Below are 27,320 nucleotides of genomic sequence, written 5' to 3'. Positions count from 1 at the left end.
TTAGCATGTGAATCCATTATAATTAGCATATAATGAGCAGTGAGGGTGACCAGAGGTCACTGTTGTTGCCATCTTGGTTTTGGTGGGATTTGACCAACTTCTTTACCACTGTTTGATCACCAAGGTCTTTGTAATCTGTGTCTCATGTTGATCTTTTTTTTTTTTTTTTTTGAGACGGAGTCTGGCTCTGTCGCCCAGGCTGGAGTGCAGTGGCCTGATCTCAGCTCACTGCAAGCTCCGCCTCCCAGGTTCATGCCATTCTCGTGCCTCAGCCTCCCGAGTAGCTGGGACTACAGGGGCCCGCCACCTCGCCCGGTGAGTTTTTTGTATTTTTTTAGTAGAGACGGAGTTTCACTGTGTTAGCCAGGATGGTCTTGATCTCCTGACCTCGTGATCCACCCATCTTGGCCTCCCAAAGTGCTGGGATTACAGGCTTGAGCCACCGCGCCCGGCCGCCTTTTTTTTTTTTTTTTTGAGGCGGAGGTTTGTTCTGTTGCTCAGGCTGGAGTGCAGTGGTGCGATCTCAGCTCACTGCAACCCCTACCACCCGCGTTCAAGCTATTCTTCTGCCTCAGCCTCCCGAGTACCTGGGACTACAGGCGTGCACCACCATGCCAGGCTAATTTTTGTAGTTTTAGTAGAGACGGAGTTTCGCCATGTTGGCCAGGCTGGTCTCAAACTCCTGACCTCAGGTAATCCCCCACCTCGGACTCCCAAAGTGCTGGGATTACAGGCATGAGCCACCATGCCCAGCCCTTGTGTGGATCTTCTATCTCATCCTATGACTAAGAATGCCTAGCCTCCTGGGAATGCAGCCCAGTAGGTCTAAGCCTCTTTTTACCCAGCCCCTATTTAAGATGGAGTTGCTCTGGTTCAAAAGCCTCTGATAGTATCTTATTATACTGTGCAGGCTGGTCTTGAGCTCCTGTCTTCAAGGGATCCTCTTGCCTCAGCCTTCCAAAGTGGTGGGATTACAGGTGAGAGTCACCATACCTGGCCCTTTCCCTTATCTCTAATTTCTGGCAACCACTAAACTAGTCTATCCTCCATGTCTATACTTATGTTATTAATATTTCACAAATGTTAAATAAATGCAACAATACAATATGTAACTTTTTATGATTGGCTTTTCTTCAGTCAGCATAACTCCCTTGAAATCTATCCAAGGGAATTATGTATATTGCATGTATTAATAGTTTGTTATTTTTTTCTTTTGTTGAGTAGCATTCCACGGTATGGATATAGCATAGTTTGTTTAACCATTCACATGATGAAAGACATTTGGGTTGTTTCCAGTTTTCAGTTATAACAAATAAAGCTACAATGAACATTTGTGCACAGGTTTTTGTATGAACAGAGCATAAGTTTTTATTTCTTTTTTTTTTTTTTTGAAACGGAGTCTCGCTCTGTCGCCCAGGCTGGAGTGCAGTGGCGCGATCTTGGCTCACTGCGACCTCCGCCTCCCGGGTTCATGCCATTATCCTGCCTCAGCCTCCCGAGTAGCTGGGACTACAGGCGCCCACAACCACACCTGGCTAATTTTTGTATTTTTAGTAGAGACAGGGTTTCACCATATTGACGAGGCTGGTCTCAAACTCCAGACCTTGTGATCCGCCTGCCTCGGCCTCCCAAAGTGTTGGGATTACAGGCGTGAGCCCACCGCGCCCAGCCAAGTTTTCATTTCTGTTGGATAAACGCCCAAGAGTGCAATGGCTGGGTCATATGGCAAGCACATGTTTAGTTTTATAAGAAACTATCAAACTTTTTCAGAGGGGCTGTACAATTTTACATTCCTACCAGTAATATGGATCCAGTTTCTATACCTCCTAAGCGTTTGGTGTATCACTACTTTTCATCATAGCATTCTGGTAAGCAGGTAGTAGTATCTGATTTTGGTTTTAATTTGAATTTCCCTGGTGGCTAATGATGTTGAACATCTTTTCATGTGCTTTCTTGCCTCTGTATATCCTGTTCAATGAAATGTCTATTCATGTCTTTTTCCTATTTCCTAATTGGATTTTTTTAACCTGTTGAGTGTTCAGAGTTCTTCAAATATTCAAATCTTCAAATGAAGAGAAGGCCTTTATCTGATATGTGGTTTGGAAATATTTTCTTCCACTCTAGCTTGTTTTTTTGTCCCTTCAAAAGGTCTTTCACAGGGCAAAGGTTTTAAATTTCTTTTCTGCAGGGCACAGTGACTCCCACCTGTAATCCCAGCACTCTGCGAGGCCTAGGTGGATGGATCACCTGAGGTCAGGAGATTGAGACCAGCCTGGCCAACATGGTGAAACCCCGTCTCTACTAAAAATACAAAAATTAGCCGGGTGTGGTGGTGCGTGCCTGTAGTCCCAGCTACTCGGGAGGCTGAGGCAGGAGAATGGCTTGAACCCAGGAGGCAGAGGTTGCAGTGAGCTGAGATCTGCCAAGGCACTCCAGCGTGGGCAACAGAGCAAGGCTGCGGCTCAATAAATAAATAAATAAATAAATAAATAAATAAATAAATAAAAGGCCTAGCACGGTGGCTCATGCTTGTAATCCCTGCACTTTGGGAGGCTGAGGCAGATGGATCACTTGAGGTCACGAGATCGAGACCAGCCTGGCCGACATAGCGAAACCCTGTCTCTACTAAAAATACAAAAATTAGGGCAGGGTGTGGGGGCTCATGCCTGTAATCTCAGCACTTTAGGAGGCCGAGGTGGGCGGATCACGAGGTCAAGAGTTTGAGACCAACCCGGCCAACATGGTGAAACCCCGTCTCTACTAAAAATACAAAAATTAGCCAGGTGTGGTGGTGGGCGCCTGTAATCCCAGCTGCTCGGGAGTCTGGGGCAGCAGATTCGCTTGAACCCGGGGGGCGAAGGTTGCAGTGAGCTGAGATCACACCACTGCACTCCAGCCTGGGCGACAGGGCGAGTCTCCGCCTCAAAAAAAAAAAAAAAAAAAAAAAAAAAAAAGCTGGGCGTGGTGGCAGGCACCTGTAGTCCCAGCTACTGAGTCACCAGAATCGCTTGAGCCCAGATGGCGGAGTTTGCACTGAACCGACATCGTGCTACTGCGCTCCAGCCTGGGCGACAGAGCGAGACTTGGTCTCAAAAAGAAAAAAACAAAACAAAACAAAACAGGAGAATAATGAAATTTTACTTATTTATTTTATTTTATTTATTTTTTGGAGACCGAGTCTCGCCCTGTCACCCAGGCTGGAGTGCCCTGGCGCAATCTCGACTCACTGCAACCTCTGCCTCCCGGGTTCAAGCGATTCTCCTGCCTCAGCCTCCCGAGTAGCTGGGACTACAGGCGCCTGCAACCACGCCCAGCTAATTTTTGTGTTTTTAGTAGAGACGGGGTTTCACCATGTTGCCCAGGCTGGTCTCGAATTCCTGAGCTCAAGTGATCATCCCGCCACCGCTTCCCAATGTGCTGGGATTACGGGCGTGAGCCACCGTGCTAGGCCAAAAGTTTTAAATTTCAGTACGTTCCAATTTATCAACTTTTTCCTTTTATAGATTGGTCTTTTGGTGTCGTCTAAAAACTATTTGCCTGGCCCTAGGTCCTGATAATTTTTTTTTAACTCTTTTTTTTCCCCATCAGTGATTTATTGTTTTATGTTTAAATCTATGGTTTATTTTGAGTGAATTTTGTATAAGGTGTGAGGTTTAGGTTGAGGTTCTTTGGGTCTATATTTGTCCAATTTACCCAGCATCATTTGTTGAAAAGGCTCCTGATTCCATTTTTGTACCTCTCCCCTGAGAGCAGTGGGAATGTTTTTTTGAAAAAGTATGTCAGTGATGATGTGATGCCTTGTGCAAAATCCGTATTGGCATCTCACAACGTAAGATTTGGCTCTATTCTAACGGCATTTTCTACCACTCGATATCCACTGTAATACTTGGCTCTCAGGGAATCACTGGGCTGGCTCGCTCACTTCATGCAGATCCATTCTATTATCACTTCCTCAGAGATTTCTCTGGCCTTTTCTTCACAGCACTTACATAATGAGATCTATTACATATTAATTTGCTTAGTTTTCCTATACTCCTATCCCTCCCAGAAGCTCCAAGAAAGCATACTGTTGTATCCCTAAGTCCTAGAATAATGCGTCCACATAGTAGGTATTCAATAAAATCTTTTGCTTGACAGGTTAGAAAAGGTGAATAAACACAAAGCAGGAGCGAAAAGTTTACTTCTAGGTCAGGCGCTTTTTGGACGTCATGCAAAGTGTGAGCGCCACCTCTCGGGAAGCCAATTTGCTCGCGAACAAAGGAAGTGAGTCAGACAACCTGGGGGTGGAGGGAAGAAAGCAAGCAGCTAACCGGAAAGGTCTGAAAAAGCTAGCGCCGGAAGTTAAACAGCAGAAAGTTGTTCCCTAGAATGACTGCCTACTCCCAAGAGGAAGCGTGGGCGAGCGGTGTTCTGCAAAATGGGCTCTCCGGCAGCGGATCTGCGCAGAAGCGTTCCGTGTGTGCAAGTGCTGCGAACCACGTGGGTCCCCGGCGCGTTTCGGGTTCCGGCGGCTGCAGCCAGAGTTCAAGCCTAAGCGGCTGGAAGGGTAAGAGGTGTTCGGGATCCTGAGAGGGAAAGGAGAGGAGTGTAGTCGCGGGAGAGAGTTAGGTGAGGAGTTAGTGAAGAGGTCAGTTCAGCTCTAAGAGGCGGCGAGGAGGATCGGATGGGAGGAGGGGCAGGGAGCGCCTGTGGACAAGTGCAGACCGGTCGGCGCACGTCCCATGCCACATGGACTCGCCTTTGTCGGGGGCCGCCTTTCTTGTCAGGCCGCGACGACAGGGCTGTGCCTTATTTGTCTCTGTCGAGAGCAGTGCCGGGAACGGAGTTGGCGTTCTATAAGGCCTTGCTGAATAAATGACGGGCGTGTGTGTCATTCATTCAGCAAGGACTGAGTGCTTACCGTTGTGTCACCGGGATCGATGTGGAGGGACATTTTTAGGATCTATTTCTGGCGCTTTAGTCCTGTTTTCTCCTGGACAATATTCTTGCCCCGCACCCCATCGGGCGATTCTCCGCAGTCTTTGGGCTTTGTCTCTTTTTTTTTTGGAAGTTGCAGAGTGATGATAAATGATTTTCTTTGCTCTTATTGACTGCTAGGCCCTATGGCTAGGTACCATAGACCTACACAGGAGTAAATCAGCCTGGTATGCAGGCCAGAGACCGGTGGGGAGGCAGACACACAAACAGAAAATTGGGCTACAGTGCTAAGATGCTGTAAGAAGAGGTTAACTAAAGGACAGGAAGGTGGGGCCAATAGGTGGAGCTGCTGTGTACATCAGAGATTGTCTTTCAAGGCGAGGGGCCTCCCATCTCAAGATGTGATACAGGGTAGGTCATGAGCCAGTCTTCTGTAAAATGAGGGATCTGGACAGAATAGGTACTCTCTAGGCTTCCTTTCAGTATGATGTCCCGTATCAGGTATTCCTAATGTCTGTAGCTCTCCCACACCCCACCGTTTATTGGCTAGTCAAAATATTCTTTGCATTGTAAAGTGTAGCATACATTACAAGAATGGATTAATGGGTTGGGAATGCTGGGTTTTGGCCTTCATTCTGGTGCTCTGGTCCTGTTTCCTCATTTGTAAAGTGAAGGGGGTTGTAAAGATACATTCTCTAAAACCCCTAATGCTGTGGATGTGGCATTAAGTCAAACTATTATTTCTTACTGCTTTGTACCAGACATCACTTTCACATAAGTAAAACTTTTTATCAGTGTAGTTTCTCCCAAGTTTGATTACTGAGAAAGATTGTTTTTACCTCCTGTATCCTAGTTCCACCACAGTGTTTGGTACACAGTAGATGCTTAAAAGAAGCTTATTATATCAAATGGTGGCCAGGCACGGGGCTCATGCCTGTAATCCCAGCACTTTGGGTGGCTGAGGCCGGTGGATTACTTGAGATCAGGAGTTGGAGACCAGCCTGGCCAACATAGTGAAACCCCATCTCTACTTAAAAAAAAAAAATACAAAAATTAGCTGGGCATGGTGGCACGCGCCTGTAGTCCCAGCTATTCAGGAGGTTGAGGTAGGAGAATAGCTTGCCTGGGAAGTGGAGGTTGCAGTGAGCCAAGGTCGCGCCACTGCATTCCATCCTGGGCGACAGAGCAAGACCCCATACCAAAAAAAAAAAAGGGCTGGGTGTGGTGGCTCATGGCCATAATCCCAGCACTTTGGTAGGCTGAGGTGGGTGGATCACTTGAGGACAGGAGTTCGAGACCAGCCTGGGCAACATGGCGAAACCCCATCTCTAAAAAAACCACAAAAACCAAAACCAAAATAAAATAAATCAAATGGGATAGAAATTATAGTCCTTGCTTTTGGATCCTTTCCCACATTGACATATTAGTTCATAGATGAGGGGACTGGGGAGGAATTGGGTTTTTACCAGAGGGAGGCCTGCAGCTGACCTGACAGATTTAAACCAGCTTTATGGGATAATCCGCTTGAGAAGGATGACGATGTAGGCAAGTGATTCAGCGCCGTTTCATTCCTCTACCTGCCTATCCCCAGGACCATGGCCAACTGTGAGCGTACCTTCATTGCGATCAAACCCGATGGGGTCCAGCGGGGTCTTGTCGGAGAGATTATCAAGCGTTTTGAGCAGAAAGGATTCCGCCTTGTTGGTCTGAAATTCATGCAAGTAAGTGGACTTCATTGTTCCCATTTTGATTTCTTCATAGTATAGGAGAACACTGTGATTAACCTGTTTCTCCCCGGCTTTCTTATTTAAACTTCTTCATGGTAGAGTGGACAGAGTGGACACAAGTATCTAGAGACCTGGAAACACCTCAGTGCCCTAGCGTTTGGCTACATTTAGGATTTTCCAAAATAGTCTCTGTAATATGAGGTGCATTGCTATGGGAAAAGCAGTGCAGAGTTCCACATATGACTGCATCGCTGTAATTTGTGACTCAGCTGAGCATGTTTGAGTTTTTGGTCTTGAGCTTCCTGAGCAGGTAATTTTAGAAAGATTTTTTTCCCCCTTTGAGACAGGTTGTTTTTTTAGCAAGAAAATCTTCCATCATCAATTACTAGACACTCATCAATGCTTATTGTCTAGCATTTATTAGGTACCATAGGAGCTTGTGGAGGAAAACTATGGTTTTGGTTTTGGGGAGGTTCTCCTGAAATAGCAGAGGGCAGATGTACCTGCAAGCTACTTACAAAGCAATCTTCTGATAAATGCAAGGGATTGATTGACCAGTAACCCCTCTTTTTTTTTTTTTTTTTTGAGACAGAGTCTCGCTTAGTCGCCCAGGCTGGAGTGCAGTGGCGCGATTTCGGCTCACTGCAAGCTCCGCCTCCCGGGTTCACGCCATTCTCCTGCCTCAGCCTCCCGAGTAGCTGGGACTACAGGCGCCCGCCGCCTCGCCCGGCTAATTTTTTGCATTTTTAGTAGAGACGGGGTTTCACCATGTTAGCCAGGATGGTCTCGATCTCCTGACCTCGTGATCCGCCCGCCTCGGCCTCCCAAAGTGCTGGGATTACAGGCGTGAGCCACCGCGCCCGGCCAGTAACCCCTCTTTAAACACATTCTAGAGATAAGAATTCAAATTCTTGGCTGGGCGAGGCACAGTGGCTCATGCCTGTAATCCCAGCACTTTGGAAAGCCAAGGCGGGCTGGTCACTTGAGGTCAGGAGTTCAAGACCAGCCTGGCCAACATGACGAAACCCCATCTCTACTAAAAATACAAAAATTAGCTGGGTGTCAGGGCGGGCACCTGTAATCCCAGCTACTTGGCAGGCTGAGACATAAGAATTGCTTGAACCGGCCGGGCGTGGTGGCTCAAGCCTGTAATCCTAGCACTTTGGGAGGCCGAGACGGGCGGATCACGAGGTCAGGAGATCAAGACCATCCTGGCTAACATGGTGAAACCCTGACTCTACTAAAAAGAATACAAAAAACTAGCCGGGCGAGGTGGCGGGCGCCTATAGTCCTAGCTACTCAGGAGGCTGAGGCAGGAGAATGGCGTGAACCCGGGAGGTGGAGCTTGCAGTGAGCCCAGATCGCGCCACTGCACTCCAGCCTGGGCGACAGAGCGAGACTCCGTCTCAAAAGAAAAAAGAAAAAAAAAAAAAGAATTGCTTGAACCGGCCAGGTGCGGTGGCTCACGCCTGTAATCCTAGCATTTTGGGAGGCCGAGGCGGGCAGATCACCTGAGGTCAGGAGTTGGAGACCAGCCTGACTAATATGATGAAACCCCGTCTCTACTAAAAATACAAAAATTAGCCAGGCTTGGTGGCATGCACCTGTAATCCCAGCTTCTCGGGAGACTGAGACAGGAGAATTGCTTGAACTGGGGAGGTGGAGGTTGCAGTGACTGAGATCGCATCATTGCACTCCAGCCTGTGCAACAAGAGCGAAACCCCATCTCCAAAAAAAAAAGAATTGCTTTTGAACCCAGGAGGTGGAGGTTTCAGTGAGCCGAGATTGCACCACACCGCAGCCTGGGCAACAGGGAGACTCTGTCTCAAAAAAAAAAAAAAAAAAAATTCCAATTCTCAAATCAAATAGGGGATAGTATGTTTTCCTAAAAGGGCATCAATTTTGGACCTTTCTAGGACATTTTAAATTTTAGTGTGACTTTCAATTTACTTACTATGTGATGTTTTAGAAAAATTGCTTTAGGGCTGGTGCGGTGACTCGCCTGTAATCCCAGCACTTTGGGAGGCTCCATCTCCAAAAAAAGAAAAGAAAACTGCTTTAACGTAAAAGAGGGTAGACTGATGTTCATGCCGAGAGGAGAATGTGGTGTCCAAGCTCTAGGAGCTGGCATCTAATGTAGGTTTTCTTGCTGCATCATCCCATAACAGAATAGAAGGGCAAGAGAGTGCAAGAGTGAGAGAGAGCTAGAGAGAGAGCAAGAGGGGGTTGACCTTGATTTTATAACAAACCCACTCCTGAGATAAGACATTAATCTATTCATGAGGGTGAAGCCCTCATGACCTAAAACCTCCCATTAGGCCCCACCTCCCCACATTGTTGCATCGAGGATTAAATTTCCGACATGTGAACTTTTGGGGACACATATAGATCACAGCAGAAGGTAACATGAAATGAATGTGTTGTTGATCAGACATTTGCCATATGCTGGGCACATATGTTTCCTGATTTAGTCTTCATGCCAGCCTTGAGAAGTACTTCCTCCTGTGTTCGTGGTTGTTAGTGATGAGCAACCTAAGGCTTGAAGAGGTTCAGTGATGTGCCTGATAGCATACAGTGATGCCGCTGGGATTTTAACTTGAGTCTCTCTGACCCCTGAGTGCAGACATTTTCTCCTTTACATTGAATTTCCTATTAAGGATATATGGGTTTGGTGAAGAATGGACGGAAGGATAGCTGCCATGACTCTAAAGGGCTATTTAAATCTGCTGTGGAGGTAGGAAGCAAAGGAGAACTTGAGGTTCCCAACCCCCAAGCCCTTAAAAAAGCCTATGATCTGCTTGGCAGACTAAAGATCATCAGTTAGGGCCTGGTGTGCTGGCTCACACCTGTAATCTCAGTATTTTGGGAGGTCAAAGTGGGCGGATCATCTGAGGTCAGGAGTTCGAGATCAGCCTTGCCAACATGGTGAAACCCCATCTGTACTAAAAATACAAAGTTTAGCTGGGTGTGATGGTGCATGCCTGTAGTCCCAGCTACCAGGGAGGCTGAGGCGGGAGGATGGCTTGAACTTGGGAGGTGGAGGTTGCAATGAGTGGAGATCGAGCTACTGCACTCTATCCTGGGTAACAGAGCAAGACCCCATCTCAAAAAAAGATAATCAGTTAGTCGTGTAGTGGTGCACACTTGTAGTCCTAGCTACTGAGAACCTGAGACAAGAGGCTTGCTTGATCCTGGGAGTGTGAGGCTGCAGTGAGCTATGATCATGCCGTTGCACTCCAGCCTGGGTGGCAGAGAGACGCTGTCTCAAAACAAACAAACAACAAAACCAACAAAAAGATAATTGGAACCAATTAATAGAATTAAAAGAGTATTCTGGTAAGGGAGGGTCACCTCAGTGTCTGTTAGGAGACTTCACGACAAAAGTCTTCCATTTGGCTAGGAAAGGACAGGGCGAGGGTTGGATCCCTACCACAGAATGATTACGTGGCCATATAATTTTACTTTGGCAAGTGATAACTGGTGGCTGAATGATGGGGCTTTTGGGCTGCCAGTCTCCACATTTGTGTGTGTCTCTAATGTGTTCGATACACGTCATACAGCGCAGTACCACAGAGCTGGAAAAACCATGGGACCCTGTTAGATTTGAACAAGCATATATGCAGTACAAGAGAGAACACAGCCAAATTGAGTTGAAACTGTTAAGCAGATGGTTTGTTCTCTAGCTAACGTGATTTGTTCCCACATATTAGCCTTGCAGTATGAGAACTTCTAATTAATTTTTTTTTTTTTTTTTTGAGATGGAGTCTCACTCTGTCACCCAGGCTAGAGTGCAGTGGTGTCATCTCGGCTCACTGCCAGCTCTGCCTCCTGGGTTCACGCCATTCTCCTGCCTCAGCCTCCTGAGTAGCTGGGACTACAGGCGCCCACTACCACGCCCGGCTAATTTTTCATTTTTCAGCAGAATTATGTATTGCTAGATGTCATTTACTTTTGGGTGATTTGCAGATACCTTTGGGAATCACACGGTCATCACGCTGGGCTTTTATCCTCTGAGTAAACGTGAAGCATCCCTGGGTAATGGCCTGGTTTAGTTTGCTGCTCATCAAATGCCAAGACTTGCTCCCTGGTGTCCTTCTAACATTTTATTTGGGGTTTGCTCTGGGAATGGAAATTTATTGTATTGTTGATTTTCCTGCCTAAAATGAGATGGTTGAGGGCCAGGCATGGTGGGTCACGTCTGTAAGCCCAGCACGTTGGGAGGCTGAGGCTGGAGGATCACTTGAGTCCAGGAGTTTGAGACCAGCCTGGGCAACATAGTAAGACCTTATCTCTACAAATAATTTTTTAAAATTAGCCAGGTATGGCTGGGCGTGGTGGCTTACACCTGTAGTCCCAGCATTTTGGGAGGCCGAGGCAGGCAGATCACCTGAGGTCAGGAGTTTGAGACCAGCCTGGCCAACAACCCTGTTTCTACTAAAAATACAAAAATTGGCTGGGCATGGTGGGCGGGCATCTGTAATCCCAGCTACTTGGGAGGCTGAGGCAGGAGAATCACTTGAACCTGGGAGGTGGAGGTTGCAGTAATCAGGATCGCGCCACTGCACTCGAGCCTGGATGACAGAGGGAGACTCTGTCTCAAAATAAATAAATAAATTAAAAAAAATTAGCCAAGTCTGGTAGTGTGTGTCTACAGTCCTACCTATTTGGGAGTCTGAGGCAGGAGGAACTTGAGCCCAGGAGTTTGAGTTTTTTAAAAATGAGATAGCTGAATTTAATTTTAATGTTCTGTGGTTTTATTGTCAGTCAATGCCAATAGGGAGACAATTGATATAAAATTGGAGAAGTACTTTTAGTCCTGTCACTGCTCCCTTCCAGTGTGGAGAATGAATTGGGTTATAACAGAATCAGTGAGCCCAACCACTCATGTTTTACATAGCAGGGTGGGTGAGGGGGATTTACATGGATTGTATGTTCTTAGATGGTTTGGGGCCGTTCTCATTCTCCGTCCTGTTGAATAGGCCTCTGAAGACCTTCTCAAGGAACACTACATTGACCTGAAGGACCGTCCGTTCTTTGCCGGCCTGGTGAAATACATGCATTCAGGGCCGGTAGTTGCCATGGTGAGTGTGCCTGTGTGAGATACTCCAAGTATGCATTGCTTGTCGTCTGCGCTAGGCTCTCTTCTAGACACTGGGGATACAGTCATGAGTGAGACCAAATAGATATCTGTTTTCATATATCAGCTAATGGTTAGTGATAGGCTTCAGAAATGACATAGGTTAGTGATAGGCCCAGAAATGAATAGGAGTAGCAAGTGATCACTTTAGGTTGGATGATCAAAGAATGCAATTTTTAAGCTGCGATCTGAATGACAAGAAGCAGCCAGCTATGGCCGGGCGCGGTGGCTCAAGCCTGTAATCCCAGCACTTTGGGAGGCCGAGACGGGCGGATCACAAGGTCAGGAGATCGAGACCATCCTGGCTAACACGGTGAAACCCCGTCTCTACTAAAAAATACAAAAAACTAGCCGGGCGAGGTGGCGGGCGCCTGTAGTCCCAGCTACTCGGGAGGCTGAGGCAGGAGAATGGCGGGAACCCGGGAGGCGGAGCTTGCAGTGAGCTGAGATCCGGCCACAGCACTCCAGCCTGGGCGACAGAGCGAGACTCCGTCTCAAAAAAAAAAAAAAAAAAAAAAAAAAAAAAGAAGCAGCAAGCTATGTACAGAATCACAGTGAAAAACATTTCCAGCCAAGCAAACAGCATGTGCAAAGGTCCCAGGGTGGGAATGAGCTTGGCTTTTTCAAGTATGGGAGGAGAATTGAAATGCCCGAAGCCTGATGGGTGGGAGGGAAGTTGGGATGTGAAGAGTTCAGAGGCATGGGCAGGGGCCTCCTCTCTTAGGGGTGTGTTGACCATGTAGTTCCTGAGTGCTGGGAAGCTATGGGACACTTCACACTTGGCCTTTTTTTTTTTTTTTTTTGAGATGGAGTCTCGCTTTGTCACCCAGGCTGGAGTGCAGTGGCACAATCTCGGCTCACTGCAAGCTCCGCCTCCTGGGTTCACGCCATTCTCCTGCCTCAGCCTCCTGAGTAGCTGGGACTACAGGTGCCCACCACCACGCCCGGCTAATTTTTTTGTATTTTTAATACAGACGGGGTTTCACTGTGTTAGCCAGGATGGTCTTGATTTCCTGATCTCGTGATCCACCCGCCTCAGCCTCCCAAAGTGTTGGGATTACAGGTGTGAGCCACTGCGCCCTGCCCACACTTGGCATTTTAAGGAGGCTGCTCTGGTTGCTGAATGGAGAGTACATTGTAGAAAGGCAAGCATCAGGGCAGGGAGACCAGGATCCCTAGTGCTGGAATAAGTGGATACTCTATATATTTGTTCAGTGAATGAATGTCATGTTAAGGGGCCTTTTTATTTTTTCCTATTTTTGGATTAATAGTTGCCAGATTTTCTGCTGAGATGGGTTTTCTTCTTTGACCATATCTTCTTCTGTCCTTGGAGGTCTGGGAGGGGCTGAATGTGGTGAAGACAGGCCGAGTCATGCTCGGGGAGACCAACCCTGCGGACTCCAAGCCTGGGACCATCCGTGGAGACTTCTGCATACAAGTTGGCAGGTGAGATTTTGCTCTTTTCCCCCTTTTTCCAAAATCTGATTTAGTTGCCACAAGGATTTGGGTTTCTGAGGCTGGAGGTAGACATGATACCATATGCAGGTTGATTTTATCGGAGTTTATTGTTTTCCTCCCCCTTAAGTTGGCGTTTGGCTTTGGTTTTTAAAATCACTGTAGTTGTACCTCCGTTACACGAAGTGTAGAACCTGGTACAACACACTTTGCTGGCCACAGTCTTTCCTGAAGGCTCTTACTGTTTGCACCAGTGTGACCGGGAGGGCTGAACGTGGGGAGGGCATTTTTCACCCTTACATGAATGGCCATTGTAGACTTTTTCTTTTAACATGGTCTAATGTCCATGGAGCTTCAGCTTTTATGCTGCTGTGGCTGTAGATTTCTGGCAATGGGCGCATTTTAATCCTTCTGGTCTTGGTCATGTGACTGTCTCTTTCTCCACCCAGGAACATTATACATGGCAGTGATTCCGTGGAGAGTGCAGAGAAGGAGATCGGCTTGTGGTTTCACCCTGAGGAACTGGTAGATTACATGAGCTGTGCTCAGAACTGGATCTATGAATGACAGGAGAGCAGGCCACAATGCTTTCACATCCATTTCTCCTCCTTCCCATGGGCAGAGGACCAGGCTCTAGGAAATCTAGTTATTTAAAGGAACTTCGTCATAATTTGGAAGGAAGCTCTTGGAGCTGTGAGTGCTCCCTGTACAGTGTTACCATCCCCTACCATCTGATTAAAATGCTTCCTCCCAATGTAGGATTCATTGAGTTGGTTACTTTGTATTGTTGTATTTTTTTTTCTTCTTTTCATGTACACTGAATAACCTGACCTAATAGAGAATGTAAATACTATAAAAATTATTTATATTGAGATCTCACATACACACAGGCATTCTTTGCCTGCCCTTCTTAACCCCTGCGTCCCTTCCACTCTTGGCACGGAGCTACTCAACAGGCATCTATGGAGCATCTGCTACATGGCCAAGACTGGACTAGGTGCAGAGGATTCATCAGAAATAATACATGAGGGCTGGGTGTGCTGGCTTGTGCTTGTGATACCAGCTACTTGGGAGGCTGAGGTGGGAGACTAGCCTGGGTAACAGAGCAAGACCCTGTCTCACTAAAAAAAAAAAAAAAAAATTAGGCTGGGTACAATGACTCATGCCTTTAATTCCAGCTATTCAGGAGGCTGAGGGGAAGAATCGCTAGAGGCCAGTTACAAGTCCAGCGTGGGCAACATAGCAAGACGCTGACTTTACAAAAAAAAAGAAAAATTAGCTCTGGTGCTGTACACCTCTAGTTCTACCTATGGGGAAGGCACAATAGGCAGGAGGATTGTGCCCGGGAGTTCAAGGCTGCAGTGAACCATGATCATGCTACTGTACTTCAGCCTGGGTAACAGAGTGAGACCAGTCTCTTAAGTAAAAACATATCCATCCTGTTCTTGAGAAGCTCTTGGGGATTCAGTGAATGGGGGAGTGTGGGAAGTTGTAATTCCTCCGAAAATCAGAAAAGCTAGGTAGACAGTAGGCCTGGGTCCCTGGGATGGCCTCAAATGAAGCAGGAGGTCTTGTAAGTAGCTTTGATTTGTTAGGATATTGATTTGGTTGCTTTAATGGAGACAAGATAGAAATGTACTTCTCTTTCATTTGAAAGTTCAAGTGTGGTCGGGTGCGGTGGCTCATGCCTATAATCCCAGCACTTTGGACAGTGGCTCATGCCTATAATCCCAGCACTTTGGGAGGCCAAGGCAGGAGGATTGCTTGAGCCCAGGAGTTTGAGACTAGCCTGGGGAACAGAGTGAGACCTCATCTCTTCCAAACATTAAAAATTAGTCGGGTGTGGTGGCACATTCCTATAGTCCTAGCTACTCAGGAGGCTGAGGTAGGAGGACTGCTTGAGCCCCAGAGGTTGGAGCAGTGAGCTGTGATCCCACCTCTGTCCTTCAGCCTGGGTGACACAGTGAGACCTGTCTTCAAAAAAAAGCCCTAACTACTCAGTAGAGGTGGTCATAGTGGTAAGGCTCTGATCTTTAAGGTGGTCTACACACACCTGGTTCCTTCTAATCAGTCCTACTTGGATTACCACCCCATGTTCCTGCAAGTTGGGAAAGGAAGTGGAAGAAGTATCCCTTTTAAAGAGACATCTCTGAATTACAACCTCCACTTCCTCTTACATCCCATTGGCTAGAACTTAGGCATATGGCTGCATCTAGCCGCAAGGGAAACTGAAAATTTTTTTTTCTTTTGAGACGGGGTCTCACTCTGTCGCCTAGGATGCAGTGCAGTGGTGTGATCACAGCAGCTCACTGCAGCCTTGACCTCTCTGGGCCCAAGTGATCTCCTACCTTAGCCTCTGGAGTAATTGGGACTACAGGCACGTGCCACCACGCCCAGCTAATGTTTGTATTTTCTGTAGAGATGGGGTTTCGTCATGTTTCCCAGGCTGGTCTCCAACTGCTGGGCTCAAGGGATCTGCCTGCCTGGGCCTCCCAAAGTTCTGGGCTTATAGACGTGGGCCATCGTGCCCAGCCTGAGGGTTTTTCTTTCTTTTTTTTTTTTTTTTTGAGATGAAGTCTCGCTCTTGTCGCCCAGGCTGGAGTGTAATGGTGCGATCTTGGCTAACTGCAACCTCCGCCTCCTGGGTTCAAGCGATTCTCCTGCCTCAGCCTCCAGAGTAGCTGGGATTACAGGCGTGTGCCACCATTCCCGGCTAATTTTTGTATTTTTAATAGAGACGGGTTTTCACCATGTTGGTCAGGCTGGTCTTGACCTCAGATGATCCACCTGTCTCAGCCTCCCAAAGTGCTGGGATTACAGGTGTGAGCCACTGCGCCTGCCCGCTGAGGGTTTTCTTATCTTTCCTGTTCATCTGGCTTCCGTAGAGGCAATAGAGGGGAAGGGACTTCTCAGGAGCGGGGAGAAGAGGATAGTTGGGGTGGGCTGCCTTTATGGACAGATGAGGGCGAGATGATGTTTTTTTTTTTTTTAAATTTTTGAGATGGACTCTCATTCTGTTGCCCAGGCTGGAGTGCAGTGGCACGATCTCAGTTAACTGCAACCTTTGCCTCCTGGGTTCAAGCGATTCTCCTGCCTCAGCCTCCTGAGTAGCTGGGATTACAGGCATGCGCCACTATGCCCGGCTGATTTTTGTATTTTTAGTGGAGACGGGGTTTCACCATGTTGTTCAGGCTTGTCTTGAACACCTGACCTCGTGATCCACCCGCCTCGGCCTCTCAAAGTGCTGGGATTACAGGTGTGAGCCACTCCACCTGGCCTGAATTTCTATTAATATTTTACACAAAGTGTGGCCTGTTTGTTTTGGGGCGTGAGATGAGCATACCTGGACTTGGGGAATGAACATGTGTGTAGTGAAGCTGGAGGGTTACAGCCTCCCCAGTTAAGGACAGTCTTCCCAGGAAGGAAAGAAGAGGTGAAAGCAGAGGGGTGGTCCTGACTGTACCCTAAGTAGCCATCAGTGACCTGACCAAGGGGCAGATAGCTCTCCCCTAGACAGAGAAAAGTCCGTGAAATTTCCAGAGCTGTTTCCACAGTTGACATTTGGTAATCCAAATGAGAGTGTGCTTCAGATGGAAGCCAAAAAATAGTGCCCCCAAATGAGGGCGCATGACAGTCATTGTCAATGTCTGCTGGGCTAATGCTCTGTAACTAGAATTTTGGAAAGCAGATAAGGTGTAATAGAGGCCAGGTTGTCATCTATCTGGCCAGTGACAGGTAATCAGCGCAGTGGTAGGGGCACTCGGGTGATGGCATGATTGCTGTGGTCAGCTCAGAGTCCTGAGGGGAAGCAAGCGGGCGCCCACCATGTCAGGGCAGTACCACTGCTGTGCGGCTGTCAGTCAGTGCTGCAGGTGCTGAGAGGGGCTCGTGACCACCCCAGGGAAGTTGGGCATCACCAAAGGGAGCTTGTTTGCAGTTTACACACTGCAAATAGGAAGTGTGTACAGGTTGATGACAGGCCTGATCTCTATGACACGGTCTAGACTTTCCTCAGGGTCCAGGGGCGCGCCTCAGGGTGAACTGGAAAGCTCGACCGCACTTTAGTGCCAGGTGGGCAGGGATCCCTATCTCAGGGTGGGAGGGGGCAGCTGATTGGGGCTGGAAATGTAGGTGGGGAGGCTGCAGCCAGGCAGCAGGGCATCCTGCGAAAAGAGCATCTCGCTAAGGAGTCTGAACGCCATCCTGTAGGAGGGGGAGTCATCAAGGCAGGGCAGGGGCAGGACCAGATGGCCGTCTCAGGTGCTGAGCGAGGCTCCCAGTTTGCGGGGAGAGGTGAGATCGAGGCCGGCAGAGGTAAGATCGAGGCCCATTGGGAGGCCGAGGCTTAACCAGGGCTCAAGCAGAGGGGAGGGAAGGCTGGATTTCAGAGGTAGGGAGAAGGACTGTGGGTACACGGCGGGGAGGGAGAGTCAAGTCAAGGTTAATGCCAGTGCTCGGGCGGATGGTGAAAGCAGCAGATGGCCTTGACGGGGTAGAGAACTCGAGCACAGGAGCAGGTTCTGTGTGTGTGTGTGTAGGAGCTTTTGGGGTCACGGGAAGTACTGAGAGGTGAGGAGTGGGCTTTGGGACGTGCGTAGTTGAACTCATAGGACGTCCAGGTGGAGAAGGAATCAATTCCTGTCTCTGGATTCGTTTCGACCACTGCCCGGCGAGGGCGCGCCCCGGCTGGGCGTGGGCACGGTTCTCGGGCCGCGTCAGGCCAGGCGGGTGGGGCGTTCCTGCGGGTTGAGAGGCTAGGTCCTCCGGGGTGTGGCCACGTCGCGCTCCGCCCCCCGCCCCTCCTCCGCTGCCGGCTCCCGGGTGTGGTGGTCGCTCCAGCTCTCTGCTCTCGCAGCGCAGCGCCGCCACCCGGCCCCTCCAGCTTCCCGGTAAGGCGGTGGGGCACATCCCTTGGCGACTCCTCCGGCTCCCTCTTCCGCTTGCGCGGCCGCAGGTGGGTCCGGTCTGTGGGCGTCCCCCGATTTCCCGCAGGTCTCGCGCGGGGTTGGAGCGGGAGATTCCTTTGCCGCTTGCGCCCCGCGGGCCTTCGGACTCCGCAGAGTGACGCCGGCCCTGCGCGGGGCGGAAGCACCCGGGAAGCCACGTGTCCCCGCGGCCGCGCGTGGTGGGGGAGGCGGGCCCGGCGGCGCCCACGTGGCCTCCTCCCGGACCCTGACCGCACCTCTCGCCTCGCAGGACCATGGCCAACCTCGAGCGCACCTTCATCGCCATCAAGCCGGACGGCGTGCAGCGCGGCCTGGTGGGCGAGATCATCAAGCGCTTCGAGCAGAAGGGGTTCCGCCTCGTGGCCATGAAGTTCCTCCGGGTAACTCGCCCCCGTCTCCCCTTCCCCCGCTGCAGCCGGCTCGCGGGTGTTTTTCCCTCCCGGCGGCGGTTTGTCCGCGTTTCCTTTCCGAATCCATTTCGCGGCCGCGAGAATCCCTTTGCCCTCTGCCCCCGCCCACGGCGGCTCTGGCCCGCCGACCATTTCCCGGGGCGGTGGGGACAGACGCCCTTGGGAAGGTGAAGCGCGGGTAGCTTGACTCGCCCTCCGGGTCTGGCTTCCTTCTCGCGGGCAGCCACCTGCCCACCGGCCGCAGGGAGGCAGCAGGGAGCGGAGAAACCCCGTGCCCCAGACCCCCTGCGCCTGCCCACGCGGGTCCACCTAGGCACGGAATGGATTCTTAGAGTGTCCTTTGCTTTAGTCTGAAACTCCGAATTCCAGTGCGGTGCTCCTCCTTTAGCATAGGGTAGGAACTATATTTTCCACATTAAATTTGGGGCACAGATCTGAATCCCTACACTTAGGGATAAGTATCTAAGTACTGAAATTCAACCAGGCTCATCGGTGAAGAGAATGTTCTGAAAGGTCTGAAATATTTAAAAGGGCATTGTGAGTAGCCCAGGGGAGTTTAATGTGACCTCTGCCTGGCATGTGACCTGACATATGTACTTCAGTTGCAGCTAAAATTTAATTCTCTAAATCTAGATCTTCAAACCACCTACTTCTTAGGATTACAAAACCCCTAATGTCATTGACAGTATGAGGGTGTCTTTACGATTAGAACAGTCTTGGCCAGGCGCGGGGCTCACGCCTATAATCCCAGCAATTTAGGAGGCCGAGGTGGGTGGAGCCCAGGAGTTGGAGATCAGCCTGAGCCACATAGCAAGCCCCTGTCTCTACAAAAAAAGAAAAAAAAAGAAAAATTAACTGGGCATGGTTGGGGGCCTCTGTAGTTCCAGCTGTTTGGGAGGCTGAGGTGGGAAAATCACTTGAGCCCTGGAAGTTGAGGCTGCAGTGAGCCATGCATCGCTGCCGGGGTGATGAGAGGGAGACCCTGTCTCCTAAAACAAACCAAAACAACGCAGCAAAAAAGAACAGTCTTTCTGTTAAAATGACATTAGTTTCATGGTTTGGATGGGATTTAAAAAATATTTGTGTGAGTATGTATATATTTCCACACACCGCTTATGAACGTGGGCTAGAACATAAAACCGGACTTGCTAATGGGAGGTTCAGAGGATGGGATTGGAGTCTTTCCAGCTTAGCTCCTAACTGGCGCGTCCTCTCCAATGCCAGGCCTCTGAGGAACACCTGAAGCAGCACTACGTTGACCTGAAAGACCGCCCGTTCTTCCCCGGGCTGGTGAAGTATATGAACTCGGGGCCGGTTGTGGCCATGGTGAGTGGTTGTGGGGAATGAGGGAAAATGGGGAAAAAGTGCTCGGTGTTCTTTTTTAGACATCTCCCTCAGCTAAATTATTTTATGAATGGAACCTGCTGAAGTTAGTTAACTGAGCAACTAGGAGCTTGGGAGGAGAAAGCAAATCAGACCTTAGAAATGGGAAGGACGTTAGCTGGGTGTGGTTGTGCACGGCTGTAGTCCCAGCTACTCGGGAGGCTGAGGCAGGAGAATTGCTTGAACCGGGGAGGCGGAGGTTGCAGTGAGCTGAGATCGTGCCACTGCACTCCAGCCTGGGCAACAGAGCGAGACTCTGTCTCAACAAAGGAAAAAAAAAAAAAAAAAGATAAGGGAAGGATGTTTTCAGGTAAATTTTTCGAGGGTTAAATAGAATCTCACTGCCTACAAGAATGGTAAATTTCCGGGCCAGGCTCCGTGGCTCATGCCTGTAATCCCAGCACTTTGGGAGGCTGAGGTGGGTGGATCACCTGAGGCCAGGAGTTAATCCCAGTTAGGAGGCCAGTTACTCAGGAGGCTGAGGCAGGAGAATCACTTGAACCTGGGAGGTGGAGGTTGCAGTGAGCCGAGATCGCCACTGCACTCCAGCCTGGGTGACAGCAAGACTCCATCTCAAAAAAAAAAAAAAAAAAGGTATTAAATTTCTTGTTTGACAAGTGTTCTAGACCTTAATGTTTCCTAGATTAAAAAATTTTTCCTATTTTCTCATGAAAAATTCAAATGTAAGTATTTAAGAAGTTCTCAAATCCTATACTAGAAGCAATTTCTTCTGGATGGTGCTAATGTCCAATTGGGAGTGGAAAGAATAGGAGAGAGTAAAATAGGGAGGCAGTGAAATTGTTGAGAAAGTAGACCTATTTCCCGTTCCCCTTTTTCTTCCTTCTGCTCTTCCCTGGAATCCTGACCCTTGCATGTTAGTCTTTCTTTTCCCTGTTCCAGCAGTCTTCTGCGATGCCCTTCCCACTAACCCTATTCCAGACTGGCCATGTTCTCCTTTCTTAACTAGTTTTTCTGTGTTGATGGCTGCATAAGGATTCTTCAACATTGTTTATCTCTGTCTCAGCTAAACTGGGAAGTCCCCAAGTTGGGCAGACCTTTCTTTGAATCCTAGCAATACATTTGGAATGGAGTTTTTAGGTAGGCCCCTACTCTCTGCTGGGGTTAGCTGATAATCATGTCACTGGTTGGTCTCATTGATGTGTCCTGTCAGGTAGGAGTAAATGTTAGACACTACCTGTCCTGAGTGGCAGATCTGATTATAAATCCATTTTCACACTTCTGAGGTCTGGGAGGGGCTGAACGTGGTGAAAACAGGCCGAGTGATGCTTGGGGAGACCAATCCAGCAGATTCTAAGCCAGGCACCATTCGTGGGGACTTCTGCATTCAGGTTGGCAGGTAAGTCCGGGGACAGGAGGGTGGATGACTTTTATGCAACACCATTTAAAGCAGACATCAGGTGCATCCTACTTTCAGAAGAATCTGTGAATTTTTTTTTTTTTTTTTTTTTTTCTTGAGACGGACTCTCCCTCTGTCGCCCAGGCTGGAGTGCAGTGGTATCATCTCAGCTCACTGCAACCTCCCAGGTTTAGGCGATCCTCCTGCCTCAACTTCCCAAATAGCTGGGATTACAGGTGCATGCCACCACGCCCAGCTAATTTTTGTATTTTTAGTAGAGACAGGGTTTCACCACGTTGGCCAGGCTAGTTTCGAACTCCTGACCTCAGGTGATCCGCCTGTCTTGGCCTCCCAAGGTGCTGGGATTACAGACATGAGCCACCGCACTTGGCCTGAACTTTTTAAATTAGTTGGTGATTATCATTGTATAAAAACTTTCAGGCTGGGTATATCATTGTATAAAAGCTCAGGCCATGCCTGGCCCAAACTCTTAAATTAGGTGGTGATTATCATTGTATAAAAGCTTTCAGGCCACACTTATGCCTGTAATCCCAGCACTTTGGGAGGCCGAGGTGGGTGTATGACCTGAGATCAGGAGTTTGAGACCAGCCTGGAGCCTGGCTAACATGAACCCCGTCTCTACTAAAAATAAAAAATTAGGCAGGCATGGTGGTGCATGCTTGTAATCCTAGCTACTCAGGAGGCTGAGGTGAAGAATTGCTTGAACCCGGGAGTTGGAAGCTGCATTGAGCTAAGATCTTGCCACTGCACTCCAGCCTGGGCAACAAGAGCGAAACTGTGTCTCAAAAAACAAAACAAAACAAAACAGCTTTCACACATAGCTTCTTCCCTAGGTTACTTAATTTTAAGCGAGACAACAAGGGGGCTGTATGTGGTAGTTCCTGTGTAGCACAGCAGAAAATGCTAGGTGTGGAGAAGGGAAGCGTTCTAGCCATATCCATGAGTACTTTGTCCATAGGTGTGACATTTAACCTTTTGATTTCCCTCACCTCTACACAGTCAGTTCAAAACCTTTACAAACTTGTGAGGTTCAAGTGGAATAAAGGGATTGTTATTAATAAGCAGTGTTATGTCATGGTTGGGCTTTGCAAATCAGTGTTATAAGAAAATGCAGGCCGGGCGCGGTGGCTCACGCCTGTAATCCCAGCACTTTGGGAGGCCGAGGCGGGCGGATCACGAGGTCAGGAGATCGAGACCATCCTGGCTAACATGGTGAAACCCCGTCTCTACTAAAAGTGCAAAAAATTAGCCGGGCGAAGCGGCGGGCGCCTGTAGTCCCAGCTACTCGGGAGGCTGAGGCAGGAGAATGGCGTGAACCCGGGAGGCGGAGCTTGCAGTGAGCCGAGATCGTGCCACTGCACTCCAGCCTGGGCGACTAAGCGAGACTCTGTCTCAAAAAAAAAAAAAAAAAAAAAAAAAAAAAAAAAAAAAAAAAAAAAAAGAAAATGCAGCAGAGCTGGCCTATGATAACGCATACATCATATCTAGTTGGGATGTTGATCTGGAGTGGGTTTGAATATTACTGTATTTTCCAAAATTTGAGGAGGAGTGTTTTATGTCATCAGCAGTCTTGGGGTACAAACACTCTTTTGATGGGGAGGCCAGACTTGGAAGCGTAATACAGTTGAAACAAGGAATGTTTTGAATCAAGCACCTTTACAGTTGTATAGCTGCTTTTAAAAGGAAGTGCTTTGGGGGTATAAATTGGTCTGCTGCTTCAAGTGGCAATATGGCTGAAAAAGTCTGGAGTGGCTATCCGTTGCGGTACCCATTAAACAGACTTTTGCACTTTAAAACATGGCAACTAGTAATTGTTTTCTTTCTTAGGAACATCATTCATGGCAGTGACTCAGTAAAAAGTGCTGAAAAAGAAATCAGCCTATGGTTTAAGCCTGAAGAACTGGTTGACTACAAGTCTTGTGCTCATGACTGGGTCTATGAATAAGAGGTGGACATAGCAGCAATCTCCTTCAGCACGGCATGGTGTGTCCCTGGACACAGCTCTTCATTCCACTGACTTAGAGGCAACAGGATTGATCATTCTTTTATAGAGCATGTTTGCCAATAAAGTTTTTGGAAGCTGGATACTGTCTCCTTGTGCTTATTTGATACTGAGCTGAAAGAAGTGACTTGGTTCCCTGGCTGTAGTAGCATTATCTACATCTAAATCCTGCTTGTCAAAGAATGATCTCTCTGATCCTGACGGAGTTTCGCTCTTGTTGCTCAGGCTGGAGTGCAGTGGCATGATCTTGGCTCACTGCAACCTCCGCCTCCTGGTTTCAAGCAATTCTCCTGTCTGAGCCTCCTGAGTAGCTGGGATTACAGGCATGCACCACCATACCTTGCTAATTTTGTATTTTTAGTAGAGACGGGATTTCTCCATGTTGGTCAGGCTGGTCTTGAACTCCCAGTCTCAGGGGATCTGCCTACCTTGGCCTCCTAAAGTGCTGGGATTACAGGTGTGAGCCACCGCGCATGGCCTATTTATTTATTTGAGACAGAGTCTCGCTTTGTCGCCCAGGCTGGAGTGCAGTGGTGTGATCTCAGCTCATTGCAACCTTTACCTCCTGGGCTGAAGCCTAGTTGGTCAAGTGGTTCTTGAGCCTCAGCCTCCTGAGTAGCTGGGATTACAAGTGTGAGCCACTGCACCTGGCCACCTGTAAGAAAGATTTCTTGAAACTTGGAGTGAAACATACAGACTAGGCAAATACTCTAGATTTATATATCTGCTGATTACAGATTGGGCAAGTTACTTATTAGGAAGTGGAAGCCTAAAGACATCTGTGAAATGGGCATGCCTACCACTGTAATGCAAGATTAATGAAATTATGTATATGCAGCTAACCTAGTGCTTGGCCTATAGTTGGTACATATTTCTGCAACCCTAGCAACCCTGTGCCTTTATTTTTTTCCCTGGGATGAGATATCTATTCCTGCTGGTTTCCTGGGCCAGATGCAGTGAGTGGTTACTACAGGCATATTCCCTGCTTTTGAGGTTAATTTTGCTGGATTGAAACAGTTGTAAAATGTTGTTAATAGCACCTGTCAATACAAATCATTTGTAGCACTATCACCTGGAATCAATTATAAATGTACATTTCCTATAAAAAAATGGTAAAAGCTAAATGTCACTCTTATATATGACAATCCTATGCTTTTTTTTTTTTAGATGGAGTCTCGCTCTGTTACCCAGGCTAGAGTGCAGTGGCCCAGTTTTGGCGCACTGCAACCTCTGCCTTCCTGGTTCAAGCAATTCTCTGCCTCAGCCTCCCAAGTAGCTGGGTTTACAGGTGCCTGCCACCACGCCTGGCTAATTTTTGTATTATTATTATTATTATTTTTTTGAGACAGAGTCTCGCTCTGTCACCCAGGCTGGAGTGCAGTGGCACGATCTTGGCTCACTGCAAACTCTGCCTCCTGGGTTCACGCCATTCTCCTGCCTCAGCCTCCTGAGTTGCTGGGACTAGAGGCGCCTGCTACCACGCCCGGCTAATTTTTTGTATTTTTAGTAGAGATGGGGTTTCACCGTGTTAGCCAGGATGGTCTCGATCTCCTGACCTCATGATCCACCCGCCTTGGCCTCCCAAAGTGCTGGGAATATAGGTGTGAGCCACCGCGCCCGGCCTAATTTTTGTGTTTTTAGTAGAGACAGGTTTCACCATCTTGGCTAGGCTGGTCTTCAACTCCTGACCTTGTGATCTACCTGCCTCGGCTTCCCAAAGTGTTGGGATTACAGGCGTGAGCCACTGCGCCCGACCATTCTTCTATGCTTTTTATGTATACTGCTATAGTAAATATAAGACAATGACATTGTGACGTAAGTACATATTTGGTCTCTGCCCTTAGTTCCTGGCACGCAGCTCCTAAAACCCTTGTAATCTCAAATGTTAGGTTTCTTATATGCTAATGAGATGACCAGTGGCTGTGGGTGCTCCTGGATAGCCTCCCTACAACCTCCAAGAAGAGGAGAGGGGCTAAAGTTCAATTGCTCACCAGTGGCCAATTATGCCATCAATCATGCCTATGTAATGAAGCCTCCGTAAAACCCCAGAATAGGGTTTGGGGAGCTTCCAGATTGCTGAGGTGCTTGGAGGGTGGGACACTCTGAGAGTGTAGCTCCATGCCATTTTCCATATACCCTGCCCCATGCATCTGGTCTATCTATATCCCTTATTTTTTAGACATGGGGGTTTTGCTATGTTGTCCAGGCTAAGCCTTGAACTCCCGGCTCAAGCAGTCCCCCTCCACTCACCCTCGTGAGTACCTGGGATCACAGATGCACACCACTGTGCCCAGCTATATCCTTTATTAAACCAATACATGTAAGTAGTGGTTCCCTGAGTTCTATGATCCTCTAGCAAATTAACTCAATCTAAGAAGGGGGTCATGGGAACCCTTAGTTTATAGCCAATTGGTCAGAAGAACAAAGTCATAAGCTGGGGCTTGCAATTGGCATTTGAAATACGGGCAGTCTTGGGGGCCGGAGTCCTTAACCTGTGGGATCTGACTTCAGGTAGAAAGCATCAGAATTGTAGGAGAGGACCCCCAGCTGGTGTCTGGTGGAGAGCTGCTCAGTGTGAAGGGAAACAGCCCCCTTACATCTAGTGTCAGAAGTGTTGAGGTCACTGACAGAGTAGAGAGAAAACAGCTCAATTTTCCTTTGGAATGAAGTAAGAAATACTTTTAATGCTTTAGTACAAAAAAGAAAGTGTAAAGATTCTAGTTTCCAGTCAACAATTGGTAATAAGTGTAACATTTTAAAAATCATTCCTCAATTTCAAATATAATTCATATATGTTTATATATGCTACATTCTCATCACAGTTAAGCAGAAGTTTAATATAAACATCTTAAGAGTCTGGGGCAGGGCCTGAGCACCTGCATTTCACTGTGCTCCCTGGTGACACTTACGCATGCTGGTGGAGGTACCTGGGTTAGGAGCAGCAGCAAAGCATGGGCTTACTCTGCCAGGGCTGTTCAAAGAACTTTATATACATGCATTCATTGCATCTTCATGACTCTTGGGAGGCTGGCACCAGTATCCCCATTTTACAATGGAGGAAACTGAGCCAAGTTACGTAACTAGCCAGTGGAGGAGGAGCCAGTTTCCAACCTGAGCGCTGTCTTCAGACTCCATGCTCACGGCCACTATGCTTTACTGCCTTTTTTTTTTTTTGGAGACGGAGTCTCGCACTGTCGCCTGGGCTGGAGTGCAGTGGTGTCACCTCGGCTCACTGCAACCTCTGCCTCCCAGATTCAAGTTATTCACTGCCTTAGCCTCCTGAGTAGCAGGGATTACAGGCACCCGCTACCACGCCCGGTTAATTTTTTTGTATTTTTAGTAAAGACGGAGTTTCACTATGTTGGCCAGGCTGGTCTTGAACTCCTGACTTTGTGATCCACCCAACTCGGCCTCCCAAAGTGCTGGGATTACAGGTGTAAGCCACCGTGCCTGGCCTTTTTTTTTTAAATCTGTCTTTAAATACTTTCCCAAGTGATATGAGGAAGTGAGTTTGGAGGGTAAGTGACATCAACCTGTAGTGGTGAAAGATGAGTAAGGCTTTGGATGTTAGGACTCAATTTGTTAGAATTGAATGAGAAATACGGAGTAGACTAGGGTGAGATTGAAAGTTACTGCCTCGGCCGGGCGCGGTGGCTCAAGCCTGTAATCCCAGCACTTTGGGAGGCCGAGACGGGTGGATCACGAGGTCAGGAGATCGAGACCATCCTGGCTAACACGGTGAAACCCCGTCTCTACTAAAAAATACAAAAAACTAGCCGGGCGAGGTGGCGGGTGCCTGTAGTCCCAGCTACTCAGGGAGGCTGAGGCAGGAGAATGGCGTGAACCCGGGAGGCGGAGCTTGCAGTGAGCTGAGATCCGGCCACTGCACTCCAGCCCGGGCGACAGAGCCAGACTCCCTCTCAAAAAAAAAAAAAAAAAAAAAAAAAAAAAAAAAAAAAAAAAAA

General features: G+C 48.2%; 1 protein-coding gene across 9 annotated transcripts; it reads left to right on the top strand.

The window, feature by feature from the left end:
- The first annotated feature begins 4,410 nt into the window (after window positions 1–4,410).
- Window positions 4,411–23,438, top strand: LOC112608910 (nucleoside diphosphate kinase B). 9 transcript variants are annotated; one of them, XM_025361015.1, is made up of 8 exons: window positions 4,449–4,546; window positions 6,509–6,638; window positions 11,624–11,725; window positions 13,115–13,227; window positions 18,433–18,562; window positions 19,817–19,918; window positions 21,220–21,332; window positions 23,181–23,438. In XM_025361015.1, the coding sequence occupies exons 2-8, from the start codon at window positions 6,513–6,515 to the stop codon at window positions 23,296–23,298; spliced, it is 804 nt and encodes a 267-aa protein (XP_025216800.1). In that variant the 5' UTR covers window positions 4,449–4,546; window positions 6,509–6,512; the 3' UTR covers window positions 23,299–23,438. The 9 variants fall into 9 exon arrangements, with proteins under 9 accessions (XP_025216806.1, XP_025216800.1, XP_025216807.1 ...); XM_025361022.1 differs by lacking the exons at window positions 18,433–18,562; window positions 19,817–19,918; window positions 21,220–21,332; window positions 23,181–23,438 and adding exons at window positions 5,098–5,328; window positions 13,686–14,016 and having other exon boundaries at window positions 4,464–4,546; XM_025361021.1 differs by lacking the exons at window positions 18,433–18,562; window positions 19,817–19,918; window positions 21,220–21,332; window positions 23,181–23,438 and adding an exon at window positions 13,686–14,013 and having other exon boundaries at window positions 4,411–4,546.
- Window positions 23,439–27,320: the final 3,882 nt, after the last annotated feature.

This window comes from Theropithecus gelada, chromosome 16, assembly GCF_003255815.1.
Source record: "Theropithecus gelada isolate Dixy chromosome 16, Tgel_1.0, whole genome shotgun sequence".
Taxonomy (NCBI): Eukaryota; Metazoa; Chordata; class Mammalia; order Primates; family Cercopithecidae; genus Theropithecus; species Theropithecus gelada.
Note: the sequence above shows the minus strand (reverse complement) of the source record. Positions and strands in the feature narration are given on the sequence as shown.

Excerpts from the sequence above, each read along its gene's own strand:
- LOC112608910 (XM_025361015.1), top strand. The coding sequence starts at position 6,513 with ATGGCCAACTGTGAGCGTACCTTCATTGCGATCAAACCCGATGGGGTC. Across the intron at positions 11,726-13,114 it reads CAGGGCCGGTAGTTGCCATG|GTCTGGGAGGGGCTGAATGT; the intron begins GTGAGTGTGCCT and ends CTGTCCTTGGAG. Across the intron at positions 13,228-18,432 it reads TTCTGCATACAAGTTGGCAG|GACCATGGCCAACCTCGAGC; the intron begins GTGAGATTTTGC and ends CTCGCCTCGCAG.